General features: G+C 57.5%; 1 protein-coding gene across 9 annotated transcripts in view; it reads right to left on the reverse strand.

Annotated features, from left to right (window-relative positions):
* Positions 1–433: 433 nt before the first annotated feature.
* Kifc3 (kinesin family member C3) overlaps positions 434–15,014 on the reverse strand; it is a 61,857-nt gene continuing 47,276 nt past the window's right edge. For 8 of the 9 annotated variants that reach the window (XM_063247394.1, XM_063247392.1, XM_063247390.1 and 5 more), the window contains 16 exons: positions 11,754–11,819; positions 11,122–11,268; positions 10,781–11,020; positions 10,183–10,356; positions 9,542–9,689; positions 9,330–9,460; positions 8,035–8,146; positions 6,757–6,938; positions 5,988–6,092; positions 3,897–4,027; positions 3,316–3,439; positions 3,010–3,139; positions 2,694–2,923; positions 2,241–2,375; positions 1,760–1,868; positions 434–1,093 (listed from right to left, as the gene is read on the reverse strand). In XM_063247394.1, coding sequence (XP_063103464.1) covers positions 1,068–1,093; positions 1,760–1,868; positions 2,241–2,375; positions 2,694–2,923; positions 3,010–3,139; positions 3,316–3,439; positions 3,897–4,027; positions 5,988–6,092; positions 6,757–6,938; positions 8,035–8,146; positions 9,330–9,460; positions 9,542–9,689; positions 10,183–10,356; positions 10,781–11,020; positions 11,122–11,268; positions 11,754–11,819 — 2,190 coding nt within the window. In that variant the 3' untranslated portion in view covers positions 434–1,067. Of the gene's footprint in view, positions 1,094–1,286; positions 1,314–1,759; positions 1,869–2,240; positions 2,376–2,693; positions 2,924–3,009; positions 3,140–3,315; positions 3,440–3,896; positions 4,028–5,987; positions 6,093–6,756; positions 6,939–8,034; positions 8,147–9,329; positions 9,461–9,541; positions 9,690–10,182; positions 10,357–10,780; positions 11,021–11,121; positions 11,269–11,753; positions 11,820–15,014 lie in introns of all 9 variants that reach the window. The other variant, XM_063247393.1, reaches the window with a different exon arrangement.

The following is a 15,014-nucleotide window of genomic DNA, read 5'->3' on the forward strand; positions in this document are numbered from 1 at the left end:
CTGCTTCTGCTGAGGGCTCCAAATGCTTCTGTTCCTCCAGGAACCCCTGTACAGGTTTCCTGGGGCTGCATGGTGGTCGGGGTCATGGGGTGTCAGAAGGAGCACTGTGCTCATCTCTGGTCAGTTTAATCAAGGAAAGGCTGGCGAGAAGGGGCAGGCAGGCTGGAGCTCCAGCACGGTATGAGAGCCTCAGCAAACCTGAAAGCTCTCCGGGTCCTTAGTTTCCCGCTTGTGCCATGGAGGTGACAGCATGGGACAAGCAGATACCGCAGCACACAGGCACCTCATGTGCGTACCATAAGCAGTGCTGGGACAGGGACAGTGATGACTCCTGGGTCTCCCCGTGCTGTGGAGGCCGAGGGGCAACCACCAGTGCCCCCCGCCCCTCCCATCCAACCCTAGGACTCCTGAGACCAACACTCTCAGAGGACACTTGTGTAAAAAGGTTTTTATTTTAATAAAAAGGATTAAACTTCCAAAAATTCTTAAATAGGATTTCAGAGGTTGGGAGGAAAATGTCAGGAAGCCAGTGAGCAAGGAGAATGCCTGGTGCCAGGCAGTCGAGAGCACAGAACCTTGCCCACTGGCCTCTTCTGTCAGCCATAAATACAGCCCAGCCATGGCAAGTGGCGGGCTTCTATGTACACTAATAACATTATGGACATCAGATGCCCTTGTGTGGGACAGCGGGGTCAGGGCACGCTCACTGTCCAGCAGCTCAGACCTATTCCACAGTGCTCCTGTGCCTTCCTGAAGGCCCCAGAGGGCATGTACTAGGAGAGGGCTACCCGCCCTCAGCTCAGGAAAGGAGCCAGGCAAGTGCAGTGCGAGGCCTGCCCTCCCCATGAGGGCCGGCTCCCATGCCCAGAGTCTGCCAGGCAGAGCAGGCATTCCTGCCCTGCTGGCACGTGCCATTTGTGCCGAGTCACAGGGCTTCCCTCTGAAGGAGTTTCTCATGTCGCGGCAGAACAGGAGGGCCTCTACTTCCATCCCGATGCTGCAGCAGGAGCAGGCTGGCAAGTCCTCAGGGCCAGCTCCAGGCCCAATAAGGTGGCCTGTCCTTTTCCTTACACAGGCACTGGCTTCAACTTCCCTGTACGGAAGGCAGAGGTCCTTAGCCATTGCAGTGGTGGGTGGGGCCGCAGCAGTGCAGGGGAGACTAGCAGGGACCCCCGCAGAAGCAGGCAAACAGCGGTCAACAAAGCACAGGCCCCGCCTGAGCAGCTGAACCTGCATCCGCACCAGGTGGGCGGCAGGCAGCCCTGGGCCCCTGGCCCCGCACTCACCTGGAGACTGCAGCCCCAGCCGTCAGGCTGAAATCAAAGGGACAGGCGTCTCACTGGTGAGCTTATCCTGTCCCACCAGAGCCCTGCTGCCCCCAACCCTCTGGAATCCAGCACTGGCCAGGACCTTGCGTGAGGGGAGCCCACTCCTCACGTGAAGTGCACACAGAGCTTTCTGCCCCTCAACCCGTACCACCACCAGCATCGAGGCCCAGGGCAGGGAGGCAGCCCACCATCCAGGGGTCATGCATGAGCCCGCGGCAGCCAGCCTGAAACGTTCATCCTGGAGCCTCCTTCCACCACCCCTCCTGGGGCCCAGTTTCCCCATCTGTGAAATGGACACAGTACTGCATGCCCTGACTGCTGCTGAGAAGAGGGGAAGTGTGAGAAAGACTTTGAACTTTTAGAAGAGATTTTTAAAAGGAAAGAAAAAGACCTTCCACCTTCCAGCTGAGGAAAACTTGTGAAGAGCTCACCTGAGGACTGCAGCTTCCTCCGGATGGAGCCAGGACGGCTTGAGGTCCCAGAGCCAGGGGCCGAGTGCGCTCGTGCTGTTGGCTGTGGTATCTGGCAAGCTGGCTCCAGCTGTGAGCGGGAAGGGCAGGTAGGCTGGGGTCCATGGCAGACCTGGCTCCTCCCCACCCCCACACTGCGCTTCCCTTCGTTCCTGAAACTCGGCTTCCTCATCTGCAAAATGGGTGTGATGAAGATGCTCCTGCCTCACAGAGTCTGAGTGAGTTAAGGGAGACTAGGACGAGCTGACGAGCCATAGGTGCCTTCAAGGCTGAGCACTTGGGGCCATTGGGTTTGGTTCAAGTTGCAGCTACACCCCCAGGCAACTTCTTTTTCCCCCTCCACTTCTGGTTGCCCTCTCTTCTCCTCACAGCTCTCCCCATACTGTGACCCCCAAAGCTAGCCCCGAGCCAGCCCGAAACAGACCCCCAGCACCTCCCATACCTCCAGATGCTCCTGGCTCGACCAAGAACCAAGCTCTGTGCGGCGGGACCCAGGGCCCAGCTCCACAGAACGCACCCTCTCAGCGAACCTGAGGGAGTACAGCGTCTCACTGGAGTTCTTCTCCACAGGGGACACCTAGGGGACATGCGAGGTCACATCCCATCCAGGCCAGCTGGCTGTCTCCACAGCATGGTGGGGCAGCACAGCTCCCAGAGGGAGTTTGGTGGAGAGGAGAGGAGCAGGAGGGCAGGAGAGGTGGCAGGAATGTCAAGGGCACGGGAAGGGACTGGCGACGTGCACTTAGTGCCACACCTGTGGCCAGCTGTGTGTGCAGCTGACGGGAGGGCACAGAGGGCTGATGCTGGAGCTGCCTCTGACCAGGGCCCCTTCCTGCCCTCCTGAAGAAGCCACCACAACTGCACAACTGAGGGCAGGGAGTCCCCAGGCCCTCACCTGCACCACCATGAGAGTCTTGCTGTCACCACTCAGCGAGTCCTGCAGGAGGTAGGTGAGCTTGGAGTTGCGGAAGGGCACATGGCCCTGGCGAGAGCGCAGGGCAGCAATGACATCCCCCAGTGCCGACAGTGACTTGTTGATGTGCTGTGCCTCCCGCAGGCGGCTGCCCTCAGCCCCCGACTTGCCCACACGCTCTGAGCCAGCCAAGTCCACCAGGTTCAGCTTCCCTAGAGGAGGGCGTCAGGAAGGTCATGGCTGCCCCACGGCTGCCCGAGGTCCTGGGTCCCTGGCCCAGCTATCATCCCTTACTCACCTGTGGTGCGGAGGCCTGTGCTGCAGTCCCGGCCCCGCACTGTCACAATGAGCAGAGCGTGTGAGCGGGAGCTGTGTTCGTTCATGTTGGTGAACTCCGTGGTGCGGTTGTTGTGACCAAACTCAAACACCTGCATGGCAGGCAGAGCACAAGGTTAGAACCAGAACTGTGGAGTCCCCTGTCCCAGAGCTCCCTGCCCGAGGGAGGCTGCATGCACAGACATGGCAGAGCCTGCTCCCAGGTCCCTCTTGTCCAACTCCAGAGCAGCTCTGCCTGGGTTGGGTCAGGGTCTCCAGAGCCTCTTACCTTGTTGATGTCGTCCACACTCTGCACCCGGAACTCTGTCAGCCCTGGCACATACAGCTGCCCACTGCCATCTGGGCACAACCGAATCTCCAGCTTCTCCTGAGGCTCCGTCCCCAGCAGGTCCCTGTAGGGCAGGCAGGGTAGTCACACCTTCCTCCAGCTTCTGGCCTCTGCCTCCACTTGCGCTGCACTGGCCTCCCAGGCTGGAACATCTTCCCCACCCCTCACACGGTCTTGGACCATGAGGCTACCTCCTCCAGCTCCTCCCTGCACTCAGAAACGGGAGCCCAACTGATCCCCCACAGTCTGTGGGAACACTGAGCCCCTGGGCCACTTCCCCACACCAGTGGAGAAGGGGGTCCCTGGGTCTGGGTCTCCTAGGCAGCTCAGTGAGTGACCCTCCCAGGAAACATCTGGGTCCCAGGGCTGGATCAAGCCAAATTTGGGGCACGGATCCTTCATGATCTTACCAACAAGTGAGCTCCCACCAAGAAGACCCCACTGCCTAGCCCTGTGGCTCCAGCCCTTCCCCCAGGGAACCCAAAGCTGCCAGGACAGTGTTTTCAGTGCCTCAGGCCCACCTGAGGACCTCGTTGTAGATCTCGGTGACACTGACAGTGATGGTGTACTCCCAGTCAGACGCCTTCTCCTGCACCTCAGAGAAGAGCAGCTGCAGGGCCTGCTGGTTGATGCCTGGGTTCTCAAGAGTCCCCTGGGGGTGGGAGACAAGGCCCCAGTGACCCTACAGACACTTGCAGGGCATCTGTCACCCCCAAGCCCTTGCACAGCCCTCACGGGTGAGCCTCCCTGGCTGACGCCGCTCTGCCCCTCAGAACACCTTCCACCTTCAAATCAAACAACTTGGATTTTCTCTCCTTTACAGCAGCATCGCCTCAGGATGGTCCTGAGATTTAAAGCAAAGGAATGGGGTGGCGGGCCTGGCAGGGCTGAGACCAGAGGCACCCCTGCCCTTCCAGGACCTGGTAGAGGCAGCAGGAATGAGCGAGTTCCCTCCCGCTGCCCACATGAAGCTCTGCACCAGAAGGCTGTACGAGCAGGGCTGTGTGGGCAGTGCACGGCAGGCAACACACAGCAGCCAAGGCCCCAGGCCTTTCCACCAGGAAATCTGGAGTCCCTGCTGGGCCCTGGAGGCTCTTGGGAAGTGTGGCCCTCACATCGCCCCTATTTCTGCTGGGAGGCCTTCTACCAGGCCTCAGATGTACCTCCTGACCTCAGCCTGTGGCTCCCTGTCAGAAGCGGCCTCCCGGACATAAAAGGCTGGCTCTACACTCTCTCAGGAGTCTGCTCCATGATCCTCCTCAGGGAGGCGCCCTGGACCCCCAGCTGCCTTTGTCAGAGCCCCAACCAATCTGCTGCCCTTACTGCCGACTCCCTGGTGCATTCAGGTTCTGGGAGGATCACGCACTGCCTGGTCACACTGGGGTCCCAAGTGCTAGGCTGATGCCTGACACACCTCAGCCCTCAGCAGAGAGCTCGAATGACAAGTACTGTGGGGTTCCAGTGGTTACCTGAACTCTGTACAGCCCTAAGACACCCCCCCCCATCCACCTCAGCTCCTCTAGAATGGGGCAGACAGCCCAGGTTGGGTGTAAGGGCTGCTATGTGGGACTCCCAGTGGGTACACCAGCCCATCCAGACCCCTTAGCACAGTGCCTGGGGGACTCCTCATACCTTCTGAGGAACAGGGAAATCACCCCTGAGGCCAGCTTCCCATTTTCCTCTCTCCACACTCAAGACTCCTCCTCATCTCCGGGCCCCCAGTTCTAGGCCATGCCACCTGCTCCCACCACACCGGGTAGAGGGGCCTGCTACAGCAGAGGGACATGGGCCCGCCCCAAGAGGTGGGCTCCCCACGTCATGATCTAAATATCCTGTGTCCCCTAAGGCTCATGTGTTGAGGGCGTTGACCTCAGAACAGTAGTGTGCAGAGGTGAGGCCTGGGGAGGATCGGATCATGAGGGTAACTCTGGATAATCTGCTGAGGCTTTCTTCAGTGGCATTACATGGAGGTGACAGAAACAGGCGCAGCCTAGTGAAGGGAGTGGACCCTGAGGGCATGACCTCAAGATCTAGGGCTGGTCCCTGGTCCCCGTCCTTTCTGGCTCTCTGCTTCCTGGCTGCAGAAACTGAGCAGCTTTCCTCCACTGTGTGTTGTGCCTCGCTGCAGGCCTAACCCAGTGGAGCCAGCTACCTGCCTATGAAATCTTCCTTCCTTTTAATTGTGATTCGCAGTGACAAAAAGCCAACAAACCACATTACACGGCCGGTCTTTCCCACTGCCCTGGCATCTCCTGGGGCCAGCAACACACCTCATTCAACGGCCCAGAGATAGAGTGTTATGTGGCAGGCCTGACAGCTCCATCCTGAGCGGCATCATCGTGTCCTACCGTGGTCTGGCCCTGGGTCAAGAACCCCCCTGAATGGGTGCTGCCTGGCACATCTGCCCCTACCCTGGCCCTGTGGGGCCCACTGCAGTGCTCTCGGGCAAAGCATCCCTCATCAGGCAGGTGCCTGAGGGTCCACACAATATCCACAACTTCTGTTCCCAAAGCATGAACCACACAGAACCCTGAGACTCATGGGGCATGCCCGGGCATCAGCAGAAGGGGTGGCTTCACTCTGGAACCCCTAGTCCACCAACAGATACCCACCTCCATCGTGTATGTCTTGCCGGCACCCGTCTGGCCATAGGCGAAGATGCAGACATTGAAGCCATCAATGCAGGAGGTGATCAGGGCCTGCACCTCCTGAAACACCTGGTGGGGTACATGGGATGAGGAGTGAGGGGCTTCCAGGGACCTCACAAGCTCTGAGCTCAGCTACCTGTCCTGCAAAGCCTCCTGGAGCAAAGCACAGGGTCCCAAAGCTGACACCTTGCTACTGAGCATCACGACTAAGAGTCATTGCCCTACACCTTGTGACAACAGCACAGCCCGTGCTGTCTGTACTCTCCCCGACTTCTCCACTCTCGAGGAACCCTTAGCAAAAAGGCAGAGGCAGGCATGTGCCTGGCACCTCCTCTGGCCTGGGTCTACTTGCCAGCAGACAAAGAATAAGGCAGTGCAGGATTAGGAGGGCATAGGTAGGGCGGGCCTGGCAGGTTGGCCCTAGGCAGGCGAGAGGAGAGCAAAGCTGAGGCCCTGGGTCGGGAATAGGGGAGCCCTAGCAAAGACCATGGCACTGCTGAGTGACTGAGGCCACATGTGTGGGGAAGGCATAATTCTGAAAGGGCTGGGTCTGGCACGGGCCACCCATTTCTTAGGCAGATACCTGAGCTCCTCCATCCTAACCCCACCCACTCTTCTCCCTTCCAGTGGAAAGGACAGAGGGACCACACTTTTCCATCCGGTCCACAGGCCTGGCCTGTCTTTCCCCAACCCAACCCCTTCTCCTCGGCTTCCTCCCCACAGCTACACTCACGTCCTGCTGTGAGGCCAATGGAGAGAAGACCTTGTCCAACTCGAAGGACACTGGCTTGCCCTTGTGCAGCAGGTAAATAATAGCATCGTCATCAGGATCAAAGGTCACAACATTGGCCGCCTCAGGCCCTTCCCCATCCTCTTTGGTGATGGGCCGAACTCGAGCAATCACTCGGATGTTTCCTGGATAGGTTGGGGATGGAGAGACGGCCCAAGCTAAGACCAGACAGCTTCCATTCTGGTGGCCTAGTAGCCCAGAGTCCTACCTTTTAAACTCCACAGGGCAAGTGACCCACAAAGCTGTTGTTAGTGACTCACACTGTATGTGAATTTACTTAGTAACAGTTGAGGGTGGGAGTCTTGCCTTGGAGACAGGGAGAAGAGGTTAGTTGTGGCTCAGGCACTGTCACAGTCTTGGTGAGACACCAAGGAGGACACTCTTTCTCTTTGGACTTCTGTTTCCTCAGCAATACAATCAGGAGCTTGGGCCCTACGAGCCAAGGGACTTGCCCTACCATGCTGAAAAGGCAGCATAAATGTCAGGACAGGGCTTGGGCACCAGATGGGCCAGCGGGACCACATGGGGATGGATGCCTGGCAGCATGTCTGATGGGCTCAGCCACAGTGGCACCATGCTAACCGTGTTGCCTCCTGCCATTTGTGGGATCCCTGTGCCCCTGGAATGAAGGGAAAGCCCTCTTGCCCCTCCACTTCCAGCCAGCCTGGCCAACCTCTCCTTGCACCATCTGCTTCAGCTCATGGGCCAGGTTTTGGCTCTGATGCTGCCTCCTCAGGAAGGCCCCACAGCCTTGTGGGTGCCATATCCAGGAGATCCCAGGGCCCCTCCCTGCCCTGGTAATGGGGTGTGCTCGGTGAATGGCGATTGCCATCTGTTCTCTCAGCCAAAGGGAGCACACTGAGGCTCAGAAGGGTATCTGTGGGGCCACAGCCCAGTGCCCAGTGTCTGGCCCAGCACCCGGCCCAGAGCAGGAGCTTGATGCATTGAACTGCAAAGTCTCAAGGCTAACCAAACCCAGGTCAGAACAGGTGGCATCCAGACCATTACCCCACACCTCGGCCACACAGAGCTGGGAGCGACCTGCCATGGGCATGCTGGGCAGCTCCAAATTCAAGTCCAAGATGGCTAATTTTCCAGCCCTGGGGCTTGGAGCAAGTTCCCTGCCTTTTCTGTGCTTCCATCTATGATGGCTCCTCGGTGGCAGGGCCCTGCCCCCAGAACAACTGCTGAGCTGGTGCCCACCCTGGCCCCACTCATCACCTTTCAGCCGCACGAGCTCGTTGTGACACTTCTTGCGCAGCTGGAGCTCCCGGCGATACTTGCGCAGCAGTTCCTGGTTGTTGGTGTTGACCTCCTCGATGGCCTGGCCAATCTGGGGGCACATGCACTGCCATCAGCCCCACTTGACCAACTGCCCATCCCATCATAGGTCAGATTTTCCTAGTAACCCCTCTGGGTACCATACCCATTTTACAGATGAAGAAATGGAACTAAGAGAAGCTAAGTTAACAGCCTGAGGTCACCCTGTGAATAAGCAGAGCCAGGACTGAGCCTTCATTTCCAGCACTACCACCTGACTCCAGGATTTAGTGAATCAAATTCTCCCGAGTAGCTGGGGACCTGAGAAAATTTGCCTCATTGTCTTTGAGCCTCAGTTTTCTTATCTATACAATGGAGAAATAAGATCATCTAACCTATGAATCTGTGGGAGGTGATAGGTGAAGATCTCCATGTTACATTTCAGTGGGAAAAAACCAAGATATAGAACCACATGTCCAGCATGCCCCCTTTGTTGAGTAAAAGGGAAGTGTAGGTACTTGGGCATGGACAGCAGTGGGCATAAGATGCTCAGAGCACTCTGGAGTGGGTAACCACGGGGATGTTCCTTTCAGCACCCTCTCCCATGGAGTTTGACCTCTCACTGTGTCCTTCTGCACATTATTAACTTTTTCTCTTTTTTGGTGCTGCCAAGGATGGAACCCAGAGCCTCGCACATGCTATGCAAATGCTTTATCATTGAGCTATGCTTCCAGCCCTAACAATCTTTTTTTAAGGGAGAACTATTTCTGTTCCCAAAAGTACTAGTCTCTGCAGAGCGGTTATACAAATTTGAGGAGCCAACAGCTACAAAAGGCTTGGCACATAAGAGGCACTTAAGAGACGCTGGCTAGTCTTGCACTGTACAAGCACAGCTTTAAAAAACTAACTTAGGAGCTGGAGGAGTAGCTCAGTGGTAGAGTACTTGCCATGCATGTGCAAGGCCTGGGTTCAATGCTTAGCCCTTGCACACAAACTAACACAGCAAATGTAAGAATACACATGTTTGAGACATACGTAACATGTTTGCTTTAAACAGCCACAGTAAGACAAATACCCACAAACCTGCCTGACCTGTCTACTGGTCTATTTTCAAACAGGGCCTGCAAGAGTGTGCAGAGGTGGGTGGCCTGCCTAGGGGCTCTGAGTTTTGGAAGGGAGCCCTGAGTGGATACTGGGCTGCCAAGGTTCCAGGTCTCCCCCGTCCTGCTCCGGCTTCCCTGGTTTCCCTTGCTCACCTCGGCCTTGACGCTCTGGAGGGCCTCCTGTAGCAGCAGGGGGAAGCTGCGCACTTGCCGCTTGAGCCCATTGTAGTCGCTGGTGAGGGTCCGCAGTGCCGGTTGCAATGTTAGCAGGTTTGTCCGGACCCCTAGGGGGACACAAAGGGTGTGAGGTAAACCACACATGGAGCTGGGGCAAGGGGCAGGTGGGGCCCCAGCTGTAGACTCACCTGCCAGGTTCTCATGCACGGCCTTCATCTCCACCTGGGCTCTGGCGAAGGCCTCCTCGATGGCCCGGTTCTTGTCCTCCTCCATGGACTGCATCTCCTCCAGCATCTGCCCATGGGCCCGCTCCAGCTCTGCCTCATACATGGAGATCTGGTGAGGCCAGGAAAAGGCTTAGGGTAAAGTGGAAAGGTTCCAGAAAGGAAGTCCAACATTCCCCCAAAAGCACACACACGTTGAACACACACATTGGGGAGAAGGATTGCATGGTCTCTACCTGACAAGACTGGGAGCTACCACCTCCCTGTGTTGGCCCTGGCACCAACCTGGTCCCAGGCACCCTAACAGGTGACCTCAGGGGGGTCAGGAAGCCCTGCTCACTGAGCATACCTGTGTGCTGGACCGTAGCAAAGAGCCTCTTGTGACCTGTTCTGGAGTCCCCACTGTAGAGAGGGGTCTGTGACCAGATCATGCTATATATGACGAAATGGAGACTTGGACAAAACTTGCTCTCGGCCAGGTGAGCAGCAGAGGTGGGACTGGACCCCTGACTATGGGGCCCTAACACTTAACCAAAAGATACACTGAACACCTAGCCTCTGGCTTCCCAGCCCAGTAGTATTCACAGCACGGCCTACACACACACCTGCGACCGGAGCTGCGAGGTCAGCTGATTCGAGCTCTCAAGCTGCTGCTCCATCTCCTTCAGCACCTGCCGCTGCATGGCTACCTGCTCCTGCAGGTGCTGGTTCCGGGCCTGGGACTCATTGAGGGCTTGCTTGGTCTTGGACGAGTCTACCTCCACTGTCTTGATGACATACTGCAAGGTAAGGGCATGATCGGCATGTGGAGGCACAGCAGATATTGCTGGACCCTGGAGGGGGCCTCAGGGACTCCCACCAAGAGCCCCAGGAGTTATACAAGGCCTGGGCTTTGCTGATTGCTGGGATCTATTTATCTTATGGAGGCAGCAACTGAGAGCCTGGAGGTTGCCTGGCCTGGGCATGAAATAGGTAAGATAGGAAAGATGAAGGTGGTATGTAGAAGCTGCCCTGCATGTTGACCAGACACCCACTGGGCACCTCAGGCACTGATAGCTGGATACTCCCCTGTGCCTGGGCTGTACCACCGGAGGGAAGGGGCGATGCTGAGGACGAAGCTGAGGAATTCATGCAAGGAGAAGCCTCTCTCTGTGCCAGCCTGCTCCGGACCCTGGACTGAAAGCTGCCTGGTGGGTGGCTCACCTTGACTGGTGGAGACTGGGCCCGCAGGCTGGCAATGGTCTCATGGCTGTTGCGCAGGCGCCGGCTGAGCCGCTCTTCCTCCTGTGCCTTCTCGGCCAGGCAGTCCTTGAGCCGCAGCTCCACCTCGGCCAGCCGGTCAGTCTTCTGCTGCACCTCCAGGTTCAGTTCTGACAGCATTCCTTTGTTCTCCGCCACCTCCAGCTGCAGCTGGGACACCTTGTCTCGGAGCTGGGTGCTCTCCTGCAGGCAGTTGGGGAGCACAGGGGACAGATGGGCAAGGTTCTATAAAAAGCCGGGGTAGCTGAGAGGAGTGGAGCCTTTTTCCCAAGCCCACAGCTCACCTGGACGTGCTCGCAACCCAGGCAGGGTGCGGCTGGCGGCTGGGTCCGCAGCTCCTGTAGCTCAGCCTCGCAGCGCCGCAGCTCCTGCTTCAGCCGCTCATTCTCCACCATCAGCAGGTCCCGGTGCTTCTCCAAGTCAGTGCCACCCTGCAGAGAGCCGGGGCGCAAGGGGGGCATGTGGCAAGGGCAGGCAGGGGACAAGAGGGGCCAGCAGGTCCAAGGGCAGGGGAGAGGGAAGGAGAGGAGAGGTGAAAAGCAAGACAGAGCGAAGAAAAAGAGAAGGAGAATGGCGAGCAAGCGAGAGAGAAGAGCGGGGTTGAAAGAGAATAAAGAGACACTGAAGAGGAGACAGTGAAGTGAAGCTGAGTGCTCCGGCTGCCCCATCCCCTCGCTCTATTTCCTGAGTGTGAAAGTCACAAGAAGTCACATTGATGCAGAGTTCACACTTCTGCTCTGTCAGCCAGAAAGATCAGCTCCTCCCCTCCAGAGCTGCAGCTGCTCTGAGGGGACCAGCAGGGCAAGCAGTCTCTGAGATGGTGGGGGCAGCATGTTTGAGTGGCTGGAGGATGGGGCTGCACCCCTGGGTGGAAGGGCACCCCACCCCCACCCCAGAATTGCAGGTGGGGCCTCACCAGCTCTGACTGCAGTCGGCTCACTTCCTGGGTCTGACTGATGAGCTTCTCCTTGAGGTTTTCCACCTGTTGGCACAAAGCCAGGGCTACAGTGAAGTGGATCCGCACCTCCAGCCCACACGCAGGCCTGTGGCCTTGCACCTTGGATGATTCATGATGATGGCCTTGAGCCCTCTGGCCTCGGGCTTTGGGCCTCAGGCCTTCCTGCATTCAAACACCAGGCCTAGGACTCCAGGTGTTGAGAGGCTGGCCTGCTCCTGATACCCTGAAGCACCCAATCCCACCCATCACTGGACCTGCACAGGCTGGGTTCCTCCTCCCTCACCACCTGGGCCACCAGACTGCTCTCAGGCAAACTCAGGCCACTCTGAGGTCCTGGACCAGCCTTCCTATCTATAATCTTATCTTAGCTTTCCTCAAAAACCCAGATTGTACAAACTCCAGGCCCAGGCCAGGGACGCAGGTCAATGGTCAAGCCCTTGCCTAGTGTGAGAGGCCCTGAGTTCTATCCCTAGCACCACAAATATCAGTAATAAACTCTGGGTCCCATGAGCCCTGGATCTGTCCTTGCCCATCTCCCAGAACTTGCCACTTTGATTTGCCTACTGCAGCCGGAGCACATTTGGAACCTGAGTCTCTCCCTCCCATGGGACCCTGTATCCATGCCTGCTCTCAATCTGCCTTGCTGGAGAGCTGTGGCCGGCCAAGGTTGTGAGAGAGAAGGGGTACATCCTACTGTAAGCAAGGGTACCCAGATGCCAAGAGGGAGATCCCAGGATAGTGACCCTTCGCAAGAATGTTCCACCAGCCCACATCAGCCCACACTGGGGACTTGTCTTCTCCCCAGAAAATAATCCAGGCAGGCCAAATCTCTGTAGCCAGAGGTGCTGTGCAGGACTGGATGACCAAGTACCACTCCAGGAGGCTACCATGATGTGCTCCCACGGCCTTGACCAGGGAATGCATTTCCAGTCTCACCAAACTGTCTTTCGAGAGAGGCCAGATGCTTGAACGTCTTGGAGGAAAATAAAATCTCCCCACTTCCTCTGGCTGAAATGTCATCAGACAAACCTGCGCAGTGCTTGGCCTCGGAAGTCACTGTCCCCTGGTGACAGAGAGGGTGGATGCTGAACAACTCAGCCTTTTCCTTCTCCAAAGAGGTCAGAAGTGGATCACAGGGTCCACTTCCCAAAATGGGCCAGAGATGCCAGGGCTGCTTGCTCATGGCTGGGAGCAGGGCACTCAGGGCACAGGCCTAGCTGAGAGCTGTACAAGGCCTCCTGGAGGACAAACCAGTGAGGTCACCTTTGTTACCACCTCTAGTACGGCAGTGGGCCACAGCCTGAGCAGAACAACAATGCTCATGCCGCCTGTCTGTGCACTAGCAATGCTTCTGTTGGGCTGATTTTTCTGTTTCTTTTTTGAGACAAGGACTTGCTATGTATCCAGTTGACCATGAACTCAGCAATCTTCCTGCCTCTGCTTCCCAAGTGCTGGGATTACAGATGTACACCACCCAGCTCCCTGTCGGATTGAGAGCCTGAGGTGAGGGGTGCTCGGGCCTCTGGCCTCACAAGGAAGTGAGAGGTGGTTTTTCATTTGTTAGCCATAAAATTGGGGATACCCTGAACCCACTGTCAGAAAGCAGGTAAATGACAGTGCATGCCCACAGCTACTGTACATAGGACTACACAGTCATTACATTATGTTCACTGCAAGTTCTAGTGTAAAGTTTGAAGTCTCAAGTGCAGCTTCTCAGCTGTGTCTCCTGTTCTGCTGCCTACTGCAAGTCCAAAGAGCACTGTGTTCAACACCTCAGCCCCTTCCCCACAGCCCTCCTCCACTGGCCCATGCAGCTCATCAGCATATTAAGTCAAAGGAAAAACGACTGTGGCACACAATGAAGACGGTCTCTGGGCTGCGGCCTTATGGCTGACAAACTTAATGTGCTTTTCAGGAATGTCTAGGTCTCAAAGCAAGTTCGTTCCTCTCACACTGCTGCCCCCTGACTTAAGCGGGTCTGCTCCCCACCTAGGGAAAGGCCAGCCCCCCTCCCTCCCCTGCCTGCTGCCTCACCCCTTGGTGCACTCATTCCCACTGTCCCCACACAGCACTGCTGGGCACTTGGGCCCTGGGGACGTGGTAGACGTGGGTGGTCAGTGTCTGCCTGGAGCTAGGACACCCCAGCCTCCTGCCCGAAGTCGGGTTCCAGTTCCTTCCTGGCATTACCACGGGAACCCAGGTGCCTGGGTCTGTGGAGTCCATGCAGGGGGCCCCCAGAGTTGGCTTTCACGGGGCAGGAGGTGGAAGGGATTGGGAAGGGGCTATGAGAGTCATCACAAACCAAGCCACTGCCCAGTTTGCCTTGGGCAGCAGGAAGCAGAGCGGGGGGACCCAGCTGGGATATAGCAGACCAAACCCACGGGGCACCTGGCCAAAGCAGCCACAGCACCATCAGTCAGGCACAGATGACTCAACTGCTCCATGACCCTAAGGCTCGGCACCATTCAGGGTGCTGCCCATGAGTGGGCCTTCTGCCCCCAGCCCACAGGGCTGGCTTTGGAGGCTTGGGGAGGGGGCAGGGAACAAAACCAGCTTTCTCCTGAACTGGAAGACAGAGCAGGTAGATTGGGCAGAGCTAACAAAAGAAGGTAGGAAACAAGAAACACATGGAAATGGGGCTGGAAGTGGGGAGAGGGGAGCTGGCCACAGATAGGGCTCCCCAGGAACCTTCCCGGGAAAGCAGCCTCCTGGCCAGGCCAAGGAGGTGGTCCCAGGGTGGCATGGAGCTCAAGCCAGAGCTGGGTAGGGGCAACACCTCTCCCTGGCCCAAGCTCTTCACCAGCCAGAGAAACTGAGTCATGGCACAGGGCCTGGCCTGGGAAGAGCCAAGCCTGTCTGCTGACCTGACACAAACCTGCATTTGCACATCAGGCAGAACAGCCCCGCAGGTGGGGCTGCCTGTTGGGTCTGTGTTTTCTCAGCTGTCTGCTCCTGGGGTGGCCTCTTCATGCAGACAACCTGCTGATTACTCCCTACCTCCCACCGTGCTGGGCTGCCCATGTCAGCCACCTTCTGGGTAACGGGGCACCTCCCCTGGCACTGCTGAGCTGGGAAGGCTTCAAGGAAAAGCCTGGGGAGCACCCCTTCTACAGCTGCCTCTCCATCCTGCCCAGCACCCTCACCCAGGAGGCCCACGTGACCACTGGCCAGGCCTCTGTAGCCCACCCACACAGCTGTCTCCACGGTCAAATATTCACA

This window comes from Cavia porcellus, unplaced genomic scaffold, assembly GCF_034190915.1.
Source record: "Cavia porcellus strain 051 isolate PalLab524CR breed Dunkin Hartley unplaced genomic scaffold, mCavPor4.1 scaffold_4, whole genome shotgun sequence".
NCBI lineage: Eukaryota > Metazoa > Chordata > Mammalia > Rodentia > Caviidae > Cavia > Cavia porcellus.